This window comes from Stegostoma tigrinum, chromosome 7 (genome assembly GCF_030684315.1).
Source record: "Stegostoma tigrinum isolate sSteTig4 chromosome 7, sSteTig4.hap1, whole genome shotgun sequence".
NCBI lineage: Eukaryota > Metazoa > Chordata > Chondrichthyes > Orectolobiformes > Stegostomatidae > Stegostoma > Stegostoma tigrinum.
Window position 1 is genome coordinate 63,014,164 of NC_081360.1, and position 24,706 is coordinate 63,038,869.

General features: G+C 40.7%; 1 protein-coding gene across 2 annotated transcripts in view; it reads right to left on the reverse strand.

Annotated features, from left to right (window-relative positions):
• Positions 1–24,706, reverse strand: part of slc38a11 (solute carrier family 38 member 11) — an 85,016-nt gene that overhangs the window by 16,927 nt on the left and 43,383 nt on the right. For both annotated transcript variants that reach the window (XM_059647323.1, XM_059647322.1), the window contains exons 8-9: positions 8,500–8,570; positions 2,085–2,246 (exon numbers count right to left, since the gene is read on the reverse strand). In XM_059647323.1, coding sequence (XP_059503306.1) covers positions 2,085–2,246; positions 8,500–8,570 — 233 coding nt within the window. The remainder of the gene's footprint in view (positions 1–2,084; positions 2,247–8,499; positions 8,571–24,706) is intronic.

Here is a 24,706-nt window from a genome sequence, read left to right on the forward strand (position 1 = left end):
GGTCCATCATCAAAGTTCAAAGTTATGCCTTTGTATAAATGCAAAAGTTGACGCTTCCTTTGGATAAAATGAGATGCATCACAATACAAGAACCTATTTGCAACTCATAATTGGAGGGTTAACAGTTCAATGTTGCACCAAAAGAGCTGAAGTCTTTTAGTATAGTTTATTATATGTAAGGCTTTAAGTGAGAATAACCCTTCCAACAGGGAGGATGAAGACCACTTTGCTCCAACTGGGGAAATGATGCCAAACCTTTTTAATGGATGTGATGAGGTAATCACTGTCAATGATGGACATTTTTATTATGGAATACTGCTGTAAACCTGTTCTGACTCCAATTTTCTGACTGATGTTCTGTTTGAGGTCACAATCTGGCCATCTGTCTCCACTGATCCCACATGATTCATTATGGCCCGCTATCCATTCCTTCCTGTGTTATCCTGCTGCAAAGTGACCTCAATGATGGTATCAGCAAAACGTCCTTTCGGAACTTCCACTGAAAAGATCTTCGTGATTGCTTGTGAAAATGTCTTTTGAGGACGGTTGCCTTTTTAGTTACTGCAAATGCATGAAGGCTGCGACAGCTCATTATTTTCAAATGAGTGAGCACTTAAAGAGAGGCATTTTCAGTGTTCATTTAACTTAAAGATGACGACTGGAACAATTAAAAAAAAAAAAAAAAAAAAACGAATAACTAATTCCTTCCAACTATTCTGAGCTTATTAGTGTCACTGACTGGTGAAAGTTATTATCTATCTTCTCATATAATTTCATAGAATTAGATCACCTTCACTTAGATCACCATTAGATCACCTTCTCTGTCTCAGTCAAACAAAATAAACTTTTAGCCTTTGTTATCAAAGTGTGGAGCTGGATGAACACAACATTGTTATCTCAGATTCTCTAGCATCTGCAGTTCCCATTATCTCTGATACAATTTTAAACCTCCCTGTGAAGCCTCTTCCGGGGATGCCTAACCTGAAGAAGTTACCCTCCTCCCTCCAGACAAACCTCAGGGGATCTCCTCTCCACCTATCTTCTCCTCCAACCATCTTCGACCCACGTCCCCCCTCTCTCCCTATTTATTTTAGAACCCTCTCCCCATCCCCCTTTTCTGATGAAGGGTCTAGCCCCAAAATGTCAGCTTTTGTGCTCCTAAGATGCTGCTTGACCTGCTGTGTTCATCCAGATTCTCCAGCATCTGCAGTTTCCATTATCTCTGATAAAACTTTTAGCCTTGCTTGAACATCTCTCTTTCTTGTTATGTGAATGATGTGCATCTCTAGTCTTCTTCCAATGAAATGCTTGGAGCTACATGCATTCACCTAATAGTGCCAGAACATAATTTCTTGTGCAATGTCAACAACACCCACACTTCTGTATTCCACATTCCCACAAAAAAGTGTACAATATGATTTTTTTTCTGCCTTTGATATCTGTCATCATTTTTCCTCAATTTTGTGTGCAAAGAATAGGGAAAATTGAGAAAAATTCAACCAAATATATTAATTGTGACAATATCAAGGACATTGATTGACGCAAGTCCATCTGAATACTTTAACTGTGGCTTGATCAGAAGTCTTGGTCACACAGAGTTCAAAAATGTGTTCCAAAGTAAGTAATTAAGGGCCAAGAACAGTTGCCAAAGTTCAAAAGAAAGTTCTTCCTCTTTCTTTAACTCAGCAGCACAGCCATTTGACTCATTCCTTTTATTTACTCTATTCTCTTCAAATTATCAACCCGTCAGTTTTTATTTTCTCCATTTGTATATACAGGTAAGTAAAATAAATGTTGATTTAGTTATGGAATGCTGAAAAATGATCAATTTCTGAACAGTAAACCAAACTCATAAATGAAAAAAAAATCATTTTAAACTTTTGCATCAGTAATTTCTGCAGATCTCCTTCAGCAACTCTAGTTGGAATATGGTGGAAACCCAAGAAAAATGGAGTAAATGGCCTTTTACATTCTTAGTCCAAGGTTTTTTTTAACCATTTTCTGGTGAACTTTTGGAAATAGATCAGGAAATTCTGACAGACTCTACCTCAGAAACTTTTCCTTAAGCTAAATTGCTTCCTTACCTTGCGTATAACCTGTGAACGTTACGTATCCACACACAGCAAATGTCATACTAATTAATAGGGCAAAGAATACTGACACATGAGTGATACGAGACCAATTGTTTATCGTAGGCTGTTCTAACGATCCATAAATTAGAAAACTGTTGTGATGACAAACAAAAGCTGTAAGCACAGAATAAAATGTTAATGAATATTATGCTGTTTCTTACTACGATCTAACAAACAATCATTTATAGGCTCTTGTAAGAAGCTGTTAACTTTTCCTCTTTTTACAGGCAGGAATTTACTCAAAGCATGTTACATTACAGAGACAGTGTGGGAAAAAATAAAACAAGCTTAACTGCTTTTGGCTGAATGTTTGGGAATTGGTCATGGATGGGTGCAAACTAACTAAGGAAATTTTTCTCTGCTTAAGCTTAGAATTTCTATTGATTATCTTCTAAATCATTTAGCATTTGTAAGGATGAATTCTACTTGGTAGCTTATGAAATAAGAAATATTTTATTCCTTCCATTAAAGAGCCACAAGTATGACAGAGGCAACAAGGTTAGAGAAACCCCAACTATATTAGAATTGATTAAATTTGACTATTGATTTGGTGGAAGAAATCTTCCATCACACTTAATATAAAGCAATTAAACATATCATAAAAGCAATACAAGATATTTTCTGAAAACAAATTACTACCATTGAGCATATAGAAATCAAGGAAATTAAAATGTTAAATTCACAGAAGGGTTCCAACTGAAAATATTTGTTGCACTATAATGATTTTCAAGAATTCAACAAGATATACATGGTGGTCTGCTTGGATTGTTAAGATTGCAATTAGGTCCAATGAATCAAATACAATTTTGCACTGACACGGAAACTTCCATTGTTATTTTAATATCTTGTGGAATATCAACAAGAGCAAGTTTCTCAAATGCCACTTTGAAATTTTGCTCTAACATCTCTCCCGAAGATATTCTGTATGGTGAACTTGTGGTTATGCCACGAGGCAATCAACCCAGATTGTATGCGATATATTTTCCCATATTTTGGTAATTCTTTTTCAGTAGGATTAATGGTAATCACACTACCATAGTCCATGTGGATTTTTCTCACACAATCTTCTGTTCCCCATCTCATTAATCATGCAACCAGTTTCTTTGGTGTCCAGATTATGGATTTGTGCAACTGAAGTGCTCACAGCTGGTGCCATATTTAAACCCCATACACACACCTTAAGACACTGCAAGATAGCAAATGCCCCTCACACAACAGTGATCCAGCATTATCTACAGAAACATAGACTATACGAGTAGGAGTGGGACATTCCAGCCTGCTCCACCATTCAATATGATCGTTGCTGATCCTTTACCTCAGTACCCTCTTCCTACTTTCTCCATATTGTTTGAGCCCTTTAGCCCCTAAAACAATATCTAAATCTTTCTTGAAAATCTTCAATATTTTGGCCTTAAGAATTTCCTGCAGCCAAGAATCCTACAGGCCATCACTGTCTGGTGAAGAAATTACAATTCACCTGTCCCAAAAGGTCTATCCCTTAATCCTTAGATTATGACCCCTAGTTTTGGAGTCCCTGGACTTCAAGAATATCTTTCCTGCATCTGTGCTGTCTGGTCCTCTTAGAATTTACAGGTTTCTCTGGGATGCCCCATCTTTCTTCAAATGCCAGTGAATATAGTTCTAGCTAATCCAGTCTCTCCCCATATTGTCAGGACTGCCATCTCAAAAATCAGTCTGGTAAACTTGCTTTGCACACTCTCAGTAGCCAGCACATCTTTCCTTCCATAGGGAGACCAAAACTGCACACTCTACTCCAGGTATCATCTTACCGATGCCCTGTTTAATTTTCACAAAGTGAGTGCTCCTGCACTCAAACTCTCTCACTCTGAAGACTAACATACCATTTGTCTTCTTCATCACCTGCTGCACCTGCATACTTACATTTAATAACTGGTGTATGAGGATACCCAGGTTTCTTTACACCTCCCCCTTTCATAATGTAATTCCATTTAGATACTGATGTGCCTGCCTGTTCTTGCTAGAAATAGAACTGATTGGATACTTTGCATCAGTGTTCACAATGGAAGACAACAACAGCATACAAGAACTTCAACAGAGTCAGAAGAGAGTACAGTAGCCAACACGAAGGAGAAGCTGCTGGGGAAGCTGAGAGGTCTACAGTTGAATATATCACCCAGATCAGATGGACTGTGCTGCAGAGTTCTGGAGATATGACTGAGGAGATTGAGGAGGCATCAGTGGTGATCTTTTAGGAATCACTGGAGTCAGGGAGAGACTCATATGACTGAAAAAATGGCAAATGCCAGACCCTTGCTCATGAAGAGAGGGAGACAGAGACAGGACACTATAGGCCGGTTGGCCTGATCTCAGTTATTGGTAAGATTTTACAGTCTATTGAGGTCTACAAAATCATGAGGGGTATAGACAGGGTGGATAGCAAAAAGCTTTTTCCCCCAGAGTTGGGGACTCAATTACCAGGGGTCATGAGTTCAAAGTGAGAGGAGGAAAGTTCTTTACACACAGGGTGGTGGGTGCCTGGAACGCGTTGCCAGCGGAGGTGGTAGACGCAGACACGTTAGCATCTTTTAAGATATATTTGGACAGGCACATGGATGGGCAGGGAGCAAATGGACACAGACCGTTAGAAAATAGATGACAGGTTAGACAGAGGATCTTGATCGGCGCAGGCTTGGAGGGCCAAAGGGCCTGCTCCTGTGCTGTAGATTTCTTTGTTCTTTATTATTGAGGATGAGATTTCTGAGTACTTGAAAGGGCATGGTAAACTAGGATAGAGTCAGCAGGGCTTTGACAAGGAGAGGTCATGCCTGACAAATCTATTAGAATTCTTTTGAAGAGGTGATGAACATGTTAGACAAAGGGCAGCCAGTGGGCATGATCTATTTGGATTTCCAAAAGGCAAACATGAGAAAATGCACTTTGGGTGGAAGAATAGGGGTGTTAGCTACTTTCTAAATGGGGGAAAAGGCAGAAATCTGAAGCACAAAGGGACTTTGCAACCCTACTTCCTGATTCTCTTAGGGTTAACATGCAGGTTCTGTTGGTAGTTAGGAAGGCAAATGTTATGTTAATATTCATTTCAAGCAGACTAGAATACAATACCAGAGACGTACTGCTGAGGCTGTATAAGGCTGTGGTCAGACCACACTTGGAATGTTGTGAGCAGTTTTGAATCCCATATCTAAGGAAGGATGCTTTGGTGTTGGAGGGGATAAAGAGGAGGTTTACGAGAATCATCTCAGGGATGAAGAGCTGTTGTATGAGGAGTGGTTGAGGACTCTTAGTCTGTACTCAGTGGAATTTAGAAGGATGAGGGGAGAATCTGATTGGAACTTACAGAGTACTGAAAGGCCTGGATAGAGTGAACATGGAGATATTTCCACTCGTCAAAGAGACTCGGACCTAAGGCACAGCCTCAGAGTGAAGGGACAACCCTCAGAATTGAGATGAGGAGGAATTTCTTTGTCAGAGGGCGGGGTGGCCAAATCATTGAATATATTTAAGTCATGGGTAGATCGGTTCTTGATTAGTAAGAGGATGAAGGGTTTCAGGAAGAAAGCAAGAGAATTAGTTTGAGAAACATATCAATCATGATCGAATAGTGGAGCAGACTTGATGGGCTAAAAAATAACCTCATTCTGCTCCAAAACTTGTGGCCTTTTGGTTTAAAGGTGATAGGCTGAGAATTCAAGGACTAAATTAAATAGGGCCACAGTAAATGGGATAAAGAATGTTAAAATGACAAGCCATAAGGCCTTATGCATTAATGCACAGAGCATTCACATAAAATGGATAAATTAGCTGTGCAAATGGACCTAAACAGCTTTAATATATTGGATAAAACATAGATGTAGCTGCAGCATGACCAGGAATGTGAACTGAATCTCCAGTGGTTTTCCGTTTTTAGAAAGGATAAGCAAAAAGGAAAAGGAGGTGGGATAGCACTGTTGATTAAAGAGGTAATTAATGCAGTTATAAAGAAGGATATGGTGAAATGAAATCTGTGTGGGTTCAGCTTAGAAACACCAAGGGGCAGGAAACAATAGCACCTGTTCTATATAAACTGCCAAACTTCTGAAGTAATACAAGACAGGCATAAAAACAGAAATTAGAAATATCTGTGGTAAAGGTACAGCTGTAAATTATGGGTAACTTCAGTTTCCATTTCAATTGGGCACCTCAAATCAGTAGCAAAACTGTAGAGGAGGAATACTTGGAGTGCACATGGGATCATTTTAGGAATCAATACGTTGAGGAACCAACTAGAAATAAAACCATCCTTGACTAGGTATTATGTAATGAGGAAGGAAATAATTTACAGTCTGGTTGTGCATGTGGCCTTAAGGGTGAGTGACCATAATTGGACTGAGTTCTTCATTAAGATGGAGAGTGACGTAGTTGTTTGAGACTAGGGTCCTGAATTTAATAGAGGAAATTCTAATGGAATGAGGCACAAGCTAGCTATGGTAAATTAGGGATCATTATTTAAAAGGATGATGGTGGGTAAGCAATGGATAAACTTCAAAAGTTATTCATCCCAGTTTGGCATAAAAATAAAACAGGAAACATAGTCAGACCATAAAATATTAGGGGAAGTATTAAATCTAACTAAATGTAAAGTGAGTAAACACTAAGAAAGTAAGCTAAGAACTATAAGATGTTTCCTGTGTAGCCAAAGGAGACTTGTAGAAGTATGGCAAGTCAAAGTGTTCTAAAGTGAACATCTGAAGTGATATATGAATTGGCCAGAAACCATCCATCATGATTTGCTACGGCTGGTGGTTTTATGATTCCTACATGCATGGATGAAGGATGGAGGAAGATGCAGTCCATGGAGCATGGAAGGATGTTGCAGAGGAGACAGAGTTGTCTGAGTGTCCAGAAAAGCTGTTGCCAAGTTTGACTTTCATGTTAGACACTGGCGCCATCTAGTTTCTCAGGGAAGGAGAGATCACTGTGAGCTTCATTTAAGGAAATGAAAATGCAAGGAAATAAGATAGTCACCACTCCTTAAGTGAGATTCGTAAATTGCTGTTTAAACCCAGTAGGAAATGGAAATTTCTGTCCTGTATGTTCTGGTCTGACCATAATAACTTTAGAAAATTGAATTTGAAAAAGCTGGTAATCAGACTGTTGTAACAATGAAAGCATCTGGATTGCATAAAAGTTCAACTACCTCATTAACAGCCAATGGGAAAAGGGCTGGGGAGTGGGATGTGGGGGGTGTTACAAAACCTAACCAAAATTTCTATTCTCCTTGCTGTATATAACAAGGAACTGTACAGTTTCCTACTGAGCTTACTTATGACACTGGTGGACTATATCCTCCAACTATTTAAGGAAAATAATTAACTTACTTTTGAAATTAATCAATAGTCCGTTATTTTCATCTTCAGTTGTTCCAGTCTGATGATGCTTTGAGGTCCAGGTTAAGTGATAGGTTTTTTATTTGATTGACAATGCATCATGCTTAAATACTTCAGGATGTGCATTGAAATTATGTATTCATAGAACCCCTACAGTGTGGAAACAGGCCCTTTGGCCCAACAAGTCCACAATGACTCTCAGAGCATCCCACCCAGACCCATCCCCAAATAAACCACCTAATCTAAACATCCCTCAACACTATGGGCAATTTTACAAGGCCAATCTACTTAGCCTGCACATTTTTGGACTGTGGGAGGAAACCAGAGCACCTGGAGGAAACTGATGCAGACACGGAGAGAATGTGCAAACTCCACACAGACAGTCACCCGAGGCTGGAATTTAACCTGGGTCCCTGGTGCTGTGAGGCTGCAGTGCTAACCACTGAGCCACCGTGCTGCCCTAATATCCGAAATAGAAGGGTCAATTAAATGTGTTTCTTTAATGGTGTAGGTGATTCGGTATGGACTGCATGAGACACTCATCTTCAAAATATCTGAACCACTCTTTTTGATGGATGAGTTGTTCTTGTCCATATATCTGCAAATATTATCATCATAGAAAGTGCTTAAATGTGGGGGCTTTGGACACAGTTGACAACTTTGAACTACTCCTTCCTTCTCTTGCCTTCTCTCTTATATGTTGTCACATCCTCTTTTCCAGATTTTTTTTATCCCCCCACTGTGTTCCTGGATCATGGAGAAGCTCTTTCACAATGAAGCACCTTCCATTCAGTAGTGGAGCAGCAGTCAGAAACTTATTTACTATATTAGACAAGTAATGTATGGGATGATGAATTTCTTTACCCTCATGATTTTAATATGTCTAGGCAAATCTAATCTGGATGTTTCAAATGCAAATACTTTCACTGGCAAAGTATAGAAATTATGGGAAAAGGTAACAGAATCAATAAATGGATGTATGGCAAATATTTACGACTTACCAAATACCATAACTCCTATTGCTTGCATGGCATTTGGCTGTGCAAATGCCCAGGCATTTTCTGTAGTTGGACTAGAAGGTAAATAACATTCAGATTACGTGGTCCATAGTATTCTTTCTTTACTAATTTCAGTGCAAATCACAATAGGCAGAAATAGTAATCAATATGTCAAGAAAGCAATAATACACTATTCTTCCATGTTCAGAAAACATGTGGCATTCAATCAAATACATTAGTCAAAATCATGACGAAGACATCATGATTTAAATGGACGAATACAGAGCAACTGGTGGCAATTCTGTGCTATTGAATAACAGTGCAAACATTTGCTCTGAAAGCAATGAGACCAAATAATTGCTACAGCAAGCTTCAAAATCAATTTTGCCAGTTTTTTTTGCAAGCTGGCAGACTATGCAAGAGAACACCATGCAGAGACAAGCTGCTGTATTCAGTAATAAAATGCTATGAAACAAAACCTTTGCTGTACTCCAAGGCTGTGCTTCATTGGAAAATCTTAAATTTAGTAAGCATACCTATTGTGAAATATGAGTAAATTCATGATTGCAAGCATTGACTTTTAATATTGGGAATGAATGGAATATTTTAGGTATTCTTTGTCCCGTTCAGTAAATAGTACCTTTCAGGGAATCTGCTGACCCTTCCAAATATAGCGCCTGCCACATGTTTGATTCATTTACCATTGGAAGATTGTGGATGGAATATTTTCCTGTTTAAAAGGTACTACATAACTGCAAAAATGCTCAAACCCCATGCAAGGACTTTATTGCATCATAAAAGCATAAAATGATGCCATACAGAAGGAAACTATGCAGCTCATGTGTCTGTGCTGGCTCTTTGAAAGAATTCACACAATTACTGCAGTGCAGAACAGGGCCATTTGCCCCATCATGCAAGTGTTAGCGCTCCAAAAGAGCATCTCTCTCAGTATCCTTCTGCTTCTCCCATAACTGTTGTTTATAGTGTTCCTTTTCAAGTAACCACCTAATTCCCTTTTGAATGCCTTGATTAAAACCACATTCTCAATGCATTTAATTCCAACAATTCACTGTATGAAAGAGTCTTTCCTCATCTCAGTTTTGATTCTTCTTTTAGTCTTTTTTAAATCTGTGCCTCCTCATTCTCAATCCTTCCATGATTCGGAACATTTTCTCCCTATTTACTCTGTCAAGACCCCTCATGATTGTGAGTACTTATGCTCAATTTCCTCAAAACCATTTCTTCTCCAAGAAGGACAGTGCCACCTTCTCCAATCTATCATTGTAACTCAAATTCTTCATCTGTGGAGCCATTTTCATAGACCTTTTCTGCACTGTCTCAAATACCCTCACATCCTTTCTTTCATCGAGAACTGGACATAATGCTTCAGTGGATTCTAAACCAGTGTCCTATTTATGTTCAGGATAACCTTTTTTGCTCTTGTGCCCTATTCCCCATTAATCAAGCCTGGATATTGTATGCTTTATTAATTGGTCCTGCCACCAGTAATGTTCTATACAAATATTCATCCAGAGCTCTCTGCTCCTGTAACCCTTTTGAGTTGTAACTCTTTATCTCTCCACTTCTTCAAGCACCCACTCATCTATTCTTTTCTCACAGTTGTGCAAACTTTTTCCACTTCAAGTATTTATCCAAATCTTGGAAGGTGGTAGAAAGGCTTAATGTAGTGGGCATGTTCAGAGCTAAGATTAGCTGCTTCTGGTGCTAAAGATATCTGTAGATCATCCTAAAGAAGATGCTATAGCTCTGTCGCAGCTTCTCTTGTAACATAATAGATTCAACTCCTCAAATACCCAGATTAAAATTTCAGGATCTGTAAAATGTGTGTTTTGAGGGGAGAACTGAATTTAAGCTCAAATTACAATCATTCATTGTCTTCAAATTCTGTCTCCAAATCCTGAAACACTCAATAGCTCATTTACTACAAATTAACTTCAACTGCAAGCTAGCCGCCTCTAGGTAAAAGAACAGCGACAAAAAGTCTTGCATTAATATGGTCATACAATATAGCACAATAGCAATCACAATTAGTGCAAAGGAGATGATGTGTTAGAAACAAAATAGTAAGACTCAAAATAAAATCAAAAAATTGTAGCCAGGATTTTGCAGATAACTAACGATGGCGAGAATTTATGCAGCTGAGAAATGGGGCCTAAACCAAATTTCGCTTCAAGCTGTTTTTACAAACATAGACCTCCACATCCATCCGGAGCACGACTCAGCTCTGCCAAACCACTAGATAGCCAGAAGCTCTCTACTCCTAGCAATGCCAATGTCAGAAATGGCCAATGTTGTGGCTGAAGGCTGTACCCCAATAATGGGAAATGGTAGAACTGAATCACAATGCAAATGAATATCTTTTGCCAAGGCCAACGAGGTAAGTGGATGACCAAGTCTGGGAAGGCTATGTTGTGAACCATGCAAGATGGTTGGCGAATGTACTATCACTGTTGGGAAGGCAAGGGTTTGGGTTGCCCCTGCAATTCCATTTTTTTTTATAGAGCTCCTACCTGCTATTCCACTCCCAATGGAGTCATAAGATTCTGTAATGCACAAATTGGTCATCAGCTTATGATTGGGAGGAGATGTCTTGTGTGAATTGTTAACCACCACTATTTTGTGATGCATCATCACATCACCGTTTTCACTCAAAAAAAATGGAACTTTACAGGGCAAAAAGCATAACAATTTTTTTTAAAAACTTGTGAACTAATGAAAAATATGTTTCAAACTTCTTCGGCTAAGATTTGTCATAACCTTTGTTTTATTCATTAACAGGATATGCACATTGCTGGCTAGGTGAAGATTTACTTCCCACCCATAATGCCTTTTGAGAAAGTGGTGGTGACTTGTCTTCCCGAATCATTGCAGTAATCTGTAGTAAGCACATCCACAGTGCCATAAGTGAGGGAATTCCAGGATTTTGATCCAGCAATAGTGAAGAAACAGTCATATAGTTCTAAGTCAGGACAGTGTGTGGCTTGGAAGGAAACTTTCAAGAGGTGGTGTTTTCATGTATTTGCTGCTCTTGTCTGAGTCACCGTAGTTGCAGATTTGGAAGGTGTTGATGAAAGGTAAAGGTAAGATAAAGTTGTCGCAGTCTCAGAGGACCATAGGGTTGCTCCCTCAGAGAGAGGTGACTGGGTGGTTCTTTAACTGAAGGTCACCACACCTCAGGTGAGTGAAGAGGTTGAAGTGAGTCCTTGATGGTAACCTCAGCCAATGCAGGAATTTAATGCAATTGCTGCAGGGCATGGACAAGAAAACCTCTTGCAATGTATCCCATCATCCCCTCTCCTGACCCCACTGCCACACCCTCAGCTGATGAATCAGTTCACCTTCATGTTGAATACCATGAGCAGCCACAGGTATATGTAAAAATGAGCTGTCAGCTGGTGAAGATGCAGCACAGATTCCCAACATCAGAAACAGCATGCCAGAAACAGAACTAAGCAACCAATATGCAGGTATTAAATGCTGCTGTCCTGCCTTGAGATGTACTTGATGGTGATAGACAATGAAAGATCTAACAGGAGAAGATGGCCACATAAATATCCTCATTCCTAATGAAAGGGGAGCAGCTTGCATTCATCTTCAGCCAGAAGTGTCAGGTGGATGATCCATCTCAGCCTCTCTGAGGTCTCCAGGATCAACTAATTCAATTCATTCATTATGATACCAAGAAATGGCTGGAACCTGGGGATAATCCAAGGCTATTGATGAAGGGTCTAGGCCCGAAACGTCAGTTTTTGTGCTCCTGAGATGGTGCTGGGCCTGCTGTGTTCATCCAGCCTCACATTTTATTATCTTGGACTCTGCAGCATTTGCAGTTCCCATTATCACTGATAATCCAAGGCTATTAGCCCTGACAACTTTCTGGCAATAATACTGAAAAAATTTGCTCCAGAGCTAGTTGCACCCTATCACGTGGTTCTAATACTGTCATAATATTGTTACGGAGCAGGCAATGTAGAAAATCACCCAGGCATGTCTTGTTCACAAAACAAAAACATATCCAATTTGGCCAACTACTGACCCATCAGTCTATTCTCAATCATCAGCAAAGTAATAGGAGGTATTATAGATAGTGCAATCAAGCATCACTTGCTCAACAATAATATGTTCATTGATGCCAATTTTGGGTTCTGCTTGAGCTCATTCCTTGAGACACCATTGGGTGCAGAGTTAATTTCAAGAACTCCCAGGGCAACTCCCTCCCTACTATATACCATAGTACTGCCATCTCTATTTGATCTAACATCAACGTTCCCTCTAATTTTCATAGCTGCTGCACAGGCCTCTGAGGCCCCAGTGCAGCAGTGACTTCCAAAACTAGAAGTCAAACCTCCAGTCACCTTGCATGCAATATTACAGCTTAGACAGAAGGCTATCAGTCATGTCAGTGTGAGGTTATCGCATAACAATTTCAATGGACCAATCAGGATTCAAGGGATAATGTTATGAAGACATATATCCAAAACCCAACATGGCAGATGGTGAAATGTGAATTCAATAACAGTGTGGAATATAAAAAAAGGTAGCGCAATGGCAACTGTTTGATTCTCATTAAAATGCATTTGGTTCGTTACCATCCTTTAGAGAAGGAAATCTGCCATCATTAGCTGGTCTGGCTGACATATAGCTCCAGATCCACAACAATGTGGATAATTTGTTCTTAAATGAAGACAGAAAGTTCAGAGAAATGCGACAGGTTTGGCAGCACTTGTGGGGAGAGGAACAGAGATAAAATTTCAACTCTAGGTATGACTATTATTTCAAATTGTGAGTTAGGACTTGAAACCATTAATTTGTTCTTTCTGCTTTGTTTCTCTACCACTTCCTGTGTTTTTTTATTCCAGTTTCCCACATCCACGGTGCTTTGCATTTATTTGGTTGACTCTTAACTGCTCCCTGGGCAATTAGGATGCACAATAAATGCTGTCGTAAACAACAACGGCTGTCTCCTGTGACTAGGCAAAAACAAAAATCTGAGATGGTGATGGTGGTGTCTGGGACATGGTCACATTCATGAAATCCTATTTCACAGTCAATGTCAGTCAGTTGCTTGACTAGTCTGTGGGGACACCTCTCAGGTTTGGAACAAGCCCTGAGACATGTAATGAGGTGTCAACCTATTGAAGCTACAACACAAGACTACTTGAGTTCCAAGCAACGTAAGCAGCAATTGATTGACAGGTAAAGTGATTCCCAACTAATGGATCAGGTCTAAGCTCTACACTCCTGCAATATCCAATTTTGAATGATGGCATCTGCCTGGATGTGGAAAATTATGCTGATATATCCAGAACATAAAAAAGGTAAGCTATAACCAACCCAGTCAGTTACCATCCAATCAATCTGCTCTCGATCATCGGTAAAGTGATAAAACATGTCATCAACAGAATCATCAAGCAGCACTTGCATAGCAATAACTGCTCCCTGATGTTTAGTTTGTTTTTTGCCAGAGTCACTAAGCTCTTGAACTAATCATCATCTTCATTCAATAATGAGCAAAAGGGCTGAACACCAGACAGTAGATAAAAGTGACTGCCCTTGACATCAAGATTATACTTGACTGATTGTGGCAATGGGAAACCAAGGGAAAATTCTCCACTCCTTGGTGTCATACCTGACACAAAAAGGACGATGGTTGTGATTTTTGGAAACCAGTTATCTCAGCTCCAGAATATTTCTGCAGGAGATCCTCAGTTGAATTTCTGAGGCACAACTATCTTCATGTCCTTCCAGCACTGGGTCAGAAGTAGAGATGTTTGCTGATGATTAGACAATGTTCAACACCATTTACAACTTGTCTGATACTGAAGCAGTCCAACTATAAAGCAACAAGAACTGAACTATATCCAAGTCTAGGACGATGAGATGCAAATAATATTTGTACCAGTTATGTGCCAGGCTATTACCTTCTCCAACAGGCAAGAATTCAACCATCTCCCTTGATATCCAAAGGCATTACATGCACTGTACCTCCAAGTTAATATCCTTGGGGTTACCAGGTTCACCAGAAACTGAATGAGATTAGCCAGCTAAATATATAATGGCTCAAGAGCAGGTCAGTGGCTAAGAATCCTGCAGTGAGCACCTCACTTCCTGTGTTTCCAAACCTTGTATACCAACTATAAGTCAGACAGCAGGAATGTGATGGAATGCTCCCTGGATGGGTGCACCTCCAAAACAGCCTCTCAAATGGTGCCACTCCTCAGACATTCATTCTTCCACCTGCCATGCACAGTGGCAACAGTGTGTACCATCTTCCAGATGCACTACAGATATTCACCATATTTTGTTAATAGCACTTTCCAAACCCATGACTGCTGCCACCAAGAAGGACAAAAGCAACATATATATAGGAACATCACCTGTATGTTCCACTCCAAGCTACTCATCATCCAGACTTAGAAATATATCACCATTCGTCCATTGTCACTGCACTGTGACTGCAGCGGTTCAAGAAGGTAGCTCATCTCCACCTTCCCGAGAACAACTACTTAGGGGCTAAATATGTTGGCCCAGACAGCAAAACCCACATCACCTGAATGAATAAAAATAAACTTTCCTTTGAGATCCAAAGCAGTTCTCCCACCTAAGTCCATATTTTGATAAATGTCTCTAATAAGGTATCTTCATTCAAGAATTTGCATTTTAAAATAGAGGTAAGGTAGATTTGCAGCTTGAGCTCTATAAAAATAACATATTTTTGAAAGAGGTCAGAAAGTCATTTGGAGTAGTGAACTACAGACATCATTTTCAGAAAAGAATGTGGTTCCAGTACATAGAAAACTACCTCTGTTGTGAAATGATGAAGTATGACAAAGTTGAACTTTTACAACAACAGAAAAACAGAGTAGTGTTTACTGATAATGAGTTCAGTTCAGAATCATGTTGCAGTTTTGAAGATCAGATTTATATCAGCAGAAGTTTAATTTGTGAAATCTTAAAAGTGTTTATCTATGGGAGTTAATGGAGAAACGTTCATGACATCTGACCCAAAAAGGGCCATCATGGCTGGGAAGAGCCGATTAAGTAAGAAGATAAAGAGTTTAAGACATGAATGTTCTTACACTGGGATTCAGAAACTAAGAGGAATCTTTCATTTTGCTTATTATTTTAAGATCTTTCTACTGGTTTATATGTATACAGCTCTTTTCTTTATTCTGTGTGATAAAATTCTGTTCTTTAACAAAAGAACACTGGAAGCTTTATGTGAATATGTTCATTGACTAACCATGATAGGAACCAAACTGCAAAATTGAATGTTATGCTTTGTTAAGTCACTCTGGGATCTGACTTGACAATCAGCTGGGATCAGAACAATATTACATCATCATACTGGACAGCTCTTAGTGCAGTCCTCAGCATTAACTCTTTCAGAGCCGAACACTTGATACAACGATAACTACCCCTGATTCGCGATATGGGGGACTACTCTTATGAAATTAGATTGGAGATGTTGGGACTATTTTGTGGGAACACTTAACCAAATGCAGTTAGTGACTGACATTGAGACTGAACATCAGTCACTGGGTCCTGAGAATCACAACCCTGCCCCTTGCTTCCAATACCCACGCAGCCCCTCTTCTCCCAATGAGGAGTTCCTGGAAAGCACGAGCCCCATACCACCCGTACCTCACTAATCACATATTTTATTCCTGGATCCTTGAACTTCAGAGCTGCCCTTCAGCCAACCAAGTCCTCCTGCTGAATTCGGGAGCTGAGGGTAGGAACTGCAGTCTTCTGATTAACTGCAGCTCCTGATCAGCAATACCTCTACACTTGGGTAACTAATTCTTGAAGAAAGCATATCAGTGTCTCCAGAACTGCCTGATTGCCAGAGGATCGTGCAATCCTTCCTTGGCTCCCTGGTCAACAGGCAAGACCAATACTGTCAATAATCAATTCTGAGGAAGGGTCGCTAGGCCTGAAACATTAACTCTGACTTTGTCTACACTAATGCTGCCAGACCTGCTGAGCTTTGCCAGCAACTTCTGTTTTTGATCCTGATTTCCAGCATTACAGTTTTCAGTTTTTCTTGTCAATTCCAGCCACAGAGAGGGAGACAGAAACAGCTGTTCCTGTGAAGAGCAGAGAAAACAATCATTTTTTGTGTCTGACATGAAGCAGGATAGTGGGAAGACTGATTCTGTGTTCAAAGAAAAGAGTTCCCAAGAAAATCAAAGAATTAAACGAAGAAGGAGTTGCCAAAGTGGCCTTATTCGTGTAAATTGGTTTGGGGATGATCAGAAGAAGAGGAATGACTTCTGAAAGCCATTGGAAGCCTTAACCTGGTACAGGGTCCTGGTGAAAGTTAAAAAGAACTTGGATTGTCGTCTCTGAGCATTATTATCTGCTGAAAGTGTGGTGTACAGTAAAAACATATCATAAAGAATATTTTGGTTAGCTTTTCTTTAGTTTGTTTCTTAGTTACTTGTTAAGTAGTGTTTCTTTTTATGGTGATTTTAGTTTGTGTTTTAGATTAAGTATCTTAAAATGTGGAATCCTGTCCTTTGACTATTTCCATTGGTTGTGTTTCGATTTTAAGTCATCGACCTGTTCAGGGAATGTTACACATCACTATAAAGATCTAATGGCTTTCATATGTGTTTCTTGCATCCTAGTGTGACGAGTGCAAGATGAAAAGCTTCAACTTCTTGTCTTCTGTGAAGAACACGTTGTAATGATAACCAGATTTTTTTAACCAATGGTATTGCAAAATGTGTATACCACCCACAACAACTGCCAGCCTGTGTAATATCTAACTCTGTGACCCTCTGATGTGAATATGATAACAACAGACCTTATACAATATTTCAGTTCAAACTATTTATGAATTATAAAGGAAATTCTTTGATAAATCATAAATCTGGGCTTGTTGTAGTAAATTTTGAAATTTCTATATTTAGAAACATGGTATTAACAGTCCATTTTACTTACAATTACTAAACAAATCATCATGGAAATTATGCTTCCCACAGTGGGCTTGAAGGCAGGGGCAGACAAATTCCAGTGTGTGGCTTTATCATACTCATCTAACACACCTATCCACTCTGAAGTGTTTCAAACAGGGGTTGCAATGGAGGTGGCAAGGTAAACACTGAATGGCCTACCTGTGCTTGAAATTACTGAGGTCCCTAAGTGGCCAATTAAATACCATTTAATGCCAACATCCCACTGCTTTTGGTAGCTTATCTGCTTTGGGTGGAGGCCCACAGCATTCAGGGAGCCTGGCATCTTTAGATAAACAGGCAGGCCACTGACATAAATCTGAAGGAAACAAATGTTGCACGGTGCCATGATCATTACAGGTACCTTCTTGTCCAAGTCACCTCCCACTTTAACCCTTCTCCTGAATTCTTAAACCCATATCCTCTTCCCACCTAACCTGTTCACCAAGACCTCCAACACCTGACTTACCTGCATTCCTGGGCACAGTAGGACTATCTGTAATAGCGAGTTTTGAGAAGATTTGTAGCTCAGGTTGAGGTTCTGGATGTGAGTTTGCTCGCTAAGCTGGAAGGTTAGTTTTCAGACATTTCGTCACCATTCTAGGTAACATCATCAGTGAGCCTCCAACAAAGCGCTGGTGTTATGTCCCGCTTTCTATTTATCTGGTTAGGTTTCCTTGGGTTGGTGATGCCATTTCCTGTGTTGGTGATGTCATTTCCTGTTCTTTTTCTCAGGGGATGGTAGATTGGCTCCAAATCAAAGTGTTTGTTGATGGAGTTCCGGTTGGAATGCCATGCTTCTAGGAATTCTTGTGCATGTCTCCGTTTGGCTTGTCCTAGGATGGATGTGTTGTCCCAATCAAAGTGGAAATGGCACAGGAAATGGCATCCAGAACTATCTGTAATCCCAGAGTGGCCATCACTCCAAGACGGCAGTCACGATAGATTTGCTGGCCAGTCTGATTTATAATCATTAAGGAGACATTCAAATCATCCTCTGCAAACACTCTCTGGTGACAGAATGTTTATATCTCTTGAGATAAGGTTTATTTTATTCTCTTTGTAGTGATCTGCTTTGTCTGAGGATCTCAGTTTCACTCACAATATGGCTGGCTTTCTCTAGAGTTAGGTTTCCTTTCAACTAACACACTTCACAGAAACTCATCAGTACTGTTTATGATAGGGTCTCTTATGAATTCTGATTTTAAATCAGTATGGTCTCATTTTCTCACTATCTGGTCGAGATCATTAATGAAATCCTCAATATATACACAAGTGGTGCTGCACTCTTTAATTAAGTCACTCTTCAGAGGGGTGGTGCTGACTAGATGGGCTGAATGGCCTGTTTCCACACTTTTGGTATTCTATGATAATTATTCTGCAATAATGGCTATTCTTCCGCACAGCACATTGCCATTGCACTGGGAGGTTAACACGTGTGTTGTGGCTGTAACTGATGTTTTCCCTCTTTCACAGCTATTTCTCCTGCACTTCCCAACTGTGACAAGAGGTTTTTGCATGCTTCAAAGCATTCCCTGCATTCTACTGATCTCCCAAATGAGTTCCTATATTGGAAAATAATCAGGTAAGTATTTAAATTATTTAATACTTATCTGATTGATAGGTTTATTTTGTGATTTCTGCATCCCTGGAAGAATGTTCTGGCACTAACACTGAAAACTTTGCTCTAGAACTGGAGACAACCGTAGCTAAACTTTCCGGAGTAGCTACAACACCAGCGTTTATCTGACAATCTGGAAAATTACCAAGTGTATCTTGTTGACAAAAAGCAGGACAAATGCAACCTAGGCAACTGCAGCTTTATTAGTTTAATTCCAGTCCTCAGCAAAGAGATGCAAGGGGTCATTGGCAGTGCTGATAAGCTACATATTATATATATATACACTGATATTTAGTTTGGAGTTTGCAAGAGCAACCAGCTCCTGACCTCATTCCAGCACTGATCCTGGCATGGATAAATCTGTTGAGCTCCACCTTCTTCAGAATGATTAAAAGTGGGAAATAAATGTTGTCCTAGCCAGCGATGAGTGATGTCTACATGCCCTGCCAATATCCTCAGTATCTGGTGACCTCAGAGCTCAACTTGGACTTGAGACAAGTTCTATCAACCATTATCTCAAAATACACATTGTACCTCTGCCTTGGACGTTCAATTTTTTAATGTTCCTAAGTGCTCTCAGTGTCAAATGTTGCCACCGGTTTCTTTATGGATTTTGATTTCAACAAGAGAGAATCTAGCCATCACTAATTGACTCTCAATGGTATTACTACTGCTGGTAATCGACCCCGCACCCCATTAATATCCTGGGGGCTGCTACCGACCAGAAACTGAACTGGATTAACCATATAACTAGGAGTACATTGCGGCATCTGCAGCAATCTGCACTGAAAACAACATATGCTGGAAATCACAGCGAGTCAAGCAGCATCTGTGGAGAGGGAGCATGCTAACATTTCAAGTCTAAATGACTCTTCATCAGAACGGATGTGAAACTTGGAGGGGACAGCATTTATGCAGTAGTGGGGGAGTGGAGTGGTGGGGCTAAGGGTGCTGATATTGTGGATTAAGTGATCTGAATGTGAGAATTTCAGAACAGTGATGTGTCTCTTGATGTGTCTCTCTGCTAAACTAGAAAGAACAAATGCCCCATTGGAGTGAGGGGAGGGGAGAGAAGCAACAGAGAATGCAACAAGAAAGGGAAGAAATAGGTTCACAATCTGAAGTTGTTTAACCCAAAATTAAGTCCAGAAGGTCACCATCCAAGGGCTTAAATAGTCTTTCTAGGTGAAGCAACATTTCACCTGCATCTCCTCCAATCTGGTCTATTGCATTCACTGCACCCAATGTGGCCTATTGTACATTGAGAAATCAAATACAGACTGGTGACCACTTTGCGGAGCACCTCTGGTCTGTGTGCAAGCCTGACCCTGAATTTCCTGTAGCTGGTAATTTTAACAGTGTCCTGCTCACATACCCATTTGTCTGTTCTCAGCATTCTGCAATGCTCCAGCAAATCACAGTGCAAACTGGAGGAACATCTCATCTTCAGGCTAGGCACTTTACAGCCTTCTGGACTTAATATTGAGTTCACCAACTTCAGACTGTAAACCCATTTCTTCACTTTCTTTTAGCTTTACTTATTGCATCCTCTGTCACCATACACCCTCTCGCTTTCCTGCCTTCCAGTGGGACCATCTGTTCTTTCCAGTCTGGCAGTTAGACACACTATTGTTCTGCCATTCTCACATTCCAATCACTTAATCTGAATTATCAGCACCCTTTCTCTCCCAGCACTCCATCCCCACTATTGCATAAATGGTGCCTCGTGCATACTTCACATCAGCACTGATGAAGAGTCATCTAGATTCGAAATGTTAGCTCACTGTCTCTCCACAGATACTGCCTGACCCGCTGTGATTTCCACTATTTTTTGGAGTAGGCCTGAGGCTATGAATCATACAGTGAGCAATTCACCTCCTGATCCTAGGAAGCCTGTCCACCATTTACAAGGCACAATTAAGACTGTAATTTGATCAGACAATGCAGTTCCAAAAACACTTAGAAGCTTGATGCCGTCAGACAAAGCAGGCTTCTTAACTGTAATCACATCCATCATTACATTCACGTCACTGTTCAGTTGCAACATTGTGTGCCATTTACAGGACACACTGCAGAAATTTGCCAAGGCTCCTTAGACATCACCTTCCAAACCCACAATTATTCCCATTGAGAAGGATAAGGGGCAGCAGATACATGGAAACGCTACCATTAGTTAGTTACCTTCAAGCCAGGATTTGAGGAGATGAAGGTAAGATAAGCTAGAAAGGGTCGACTTTCAGAAGATATGGAAATAAACAAATGAACAACTCTATTACCTGACCAAGTGCAATGAATACCACATTAAATTTACTTCTACATTCCACTAGAATAATGTCACACTGCTTATCCATGTGTGATTGAAGGGACATATTTCTGGAAAAAAAAACAAATTGATGCTGTTTCGAACATGTGACTAATGTCATTTGGATGAAACTACAAACTGCTGTGAATCACTGTACTTTCAACAGAAAATCAAATTATGGCTCCTGTGATTTCAGTGAGTATTGATTGAGGTTTGAAAGAGTTAATGTTTGGAACTGTGTAAATAGCACTTCCTATAAAATTAAAAGAGAGATGACTGAGAGACTTGGAGGTAGAGGTGCAAGCAGAGAGTGATCATCAGTTCTACAGAGAAAGACATGGTTATGTAGAGCTCTCTACAGTTGCTTATTGTACAGTAAACCAGTTGTATCAACAATTGACTAATCTCTCTGAAGCTAGACAAACCAGCATGCAATAATAAGCACATTCTTACTCAGCAAAAAAGACAAATGCATCACGTATTTACAATAATTCTTCCAGATATACTGAGCTGTTTTGCCTGATCTGGTGAGATTCAAACATTAAAATGGACTTCCACTTTATCTTTAAAACTAGATTTCTGGGTAAACTCAGCTAAAATATTGATCTGGCAAAATTTGAACCTTATTTTCAAAATTAGACAAACATTTTACTTCTTATGAAAAAATATTGCCTGCAATGAATCTTCAAACTAACATTCTATATCACACAAAACTGTTGGCTAGACACAGTTGCCATAGTTACAAGATGATGAAACTCCATTTTCCATATATTAATTCCAGAGACTTAAACAGGGAGGTACTATAGTGTATGTCAAGCAGCAAAAATGATTCATGTGTCACATTATGCTTAAAATAAAAGAAGATAAATATACTTTAAAACATCTTGCATGTACGTTTTTATTATTCCTCCGCATACCACATTAGCTAAAATTTTTATTGATGCACTATTTTGTAATTTTCAAGTAATTTGCTACTTTCAAAGAAACTAAAGGCTATCTATGTTGGCCAGCATCTACCCACCAGTTAGCTAAGCTGATGTCATCTATAGCAAAACCACAGAAAACAAAATTGAATGTTTAAATGTCAGAACTCACGACTAACAGTCTTTTATAATTAATGCTGTTCAGAAAATGCAAAGATTGAAAAGACTGCTGAGCCATTTCTGAAAAGTTATTCTCGTGGAAAGCTTTTAAACATGAAAAGAGTGACATTCCCTATACTCCCACTCAAATCGAGCTGCTGACATGTAACATTTTAAATTCTTAGTCATCTTTGCATGGCTTAAATTAGAGCCTTCTCTCTAAAGGTTTTGCTTCCCCAATTTTGCTGGGCCAGTGAGTAATATTGTAAACAATGTTTTCGCACCCACCCATTTTTAATTATTTTTTACTGACCAGGGCTTAGAAGTGAAGCACTGGTGTTTTGTAGACTACTCTAATTTATTCTACTTTCTATTTGGCTTTATTTCCAATATAACCATTCAGGTATCATGCAGGCAAGTAGCTGTAAGGTAGAATGAGCTGTAAAACCAAAGGGTAGTACATATTATCTGAGATAATGGGAACTGCAGATGCTGGATGACCGAGATAACAAAGTGTGGAGCTGGAAGTGTGGAGCCCAACCCTCCCACCACTGACTCCTTCACCCACCTCCGACACAAGTCCTCCTCCTGGACACCACCCCCAGGTATCCTACCATCCTTTGACCTCTTCATCTCCAATTGCTGTCAAGACATCAACTGCCTCAACCTCTCCACCCCTCTCATCCACTCCAAACTCTCCCCCGCAGAATGTGCAGCCCTCTGCTCCCTCCGCTCCAATCCCAACCTCACCATCAAAACCGCAGACAAGGGAGGTGCAGTTGTAGTATGGCGCACTGACCTTTACATTGCTGAGGCCAGATGCCAACTCTCCAACACCTCCTCCTACCGCCCCCTGGATCAGGACCCCACCCCTGATCACCAAACCATCATCTCCCAAACCATCCACAAACTCATCACCTCAGGTGACCTCCCACCCAGAGCCTCCGACCTCATTGTTCCCCAACTCCGCAATGCCCGCTTCTATCTCCTTCCCAAAATCCACAAACCTGCCTACCCTGGTCGACCCATTGTCTCCGCCTGGTCCTGCCCCACCAAACTCATCTCCACCTATCTGGACTCCATTTTCTCCCCCTTGGTCCAGGAACTCCCTACCTACATCCGTGACACCACCCATGCCCTCCACTTCCTCCAGAACCTCCAATTCCCTGGCCCCCAACACCTCATTTTCACCATGGACGTCCAGTCCCTATACACCTGCATTCCCCATGCAGATGGCCTCAAGGCCCTCCACTTCTTCCTGTCCCACAGGCCCAACCAGTTCCCCTCCAGTGACACCCTCATCCACTTAGTCAAACTCGTCCTCACCCTCAACAACTTCTTTTGATTCCTCCCACTTCCAACAGACAAAGGGGGTGGGCATGGGTACATGCATGGGCCCAAGCTATGCCTGCCTCTTTGTAGGTATGTTGAACAGTCCCTCTTCCGTACCTACACTGGCCCTAAACTCCACCTCTTCCTCCATTACATTGATGACTGTATCGGCGCTGCCTCATGCTCCCAAGAGGAGATCGAACAGTTCATCCACTTCACCAACACCTTCCACCCCAACCTCAAGTTCACCTGGACCATCTCCAAAACATCCCTCCCCTTCGTGGACCTCTGAGTTTCCATCTCAGGCAACCACTTAGCAACCGATATCTATTTCAAGCCCCCTGACTCCCACAGCTACCTGGAATACACATCCTCCCACCCATCTTCCTGCAAAAATTCCATCCCCTATTCCCAATTCCTTCGCCTCCGCCGCATCTGCTCCCAGGATGAGGCATTCCATTCCCCTACATCCCAGAAGTCCTCATTCTTCAAGGACTGCAACTTCCCCCCCCCCCCCGCCACAGTGGTCGAAAATGCCCTCGACCGTGTCTCCCGCATTTCCTGTAACTCTCCCTCACACCCCATCCCTGCAATAACCGCCAAAAAAGAATCCCCCTTGTTCTCACATACGACCCCACCAACCTCCAGATACAACTCATCATCCTCTGTCACTTCTGCCATCTACAATCCGACCCCACCACCAAAGACATTTTTCCATCCCCACCCTTGTCTGCCTTCTGGAAAGACCACTCTCTCTGGGACTCTCTTATCTGCGCCACACTCCCATCCAACCCCACCACACCTGGTACCTTCCTCTGCAACCGCAGGAAGTGCTACACTTGCCCTCACACCTCCTCCCTCACCCCCATCCCAGGCCACAAGATGACTTTCC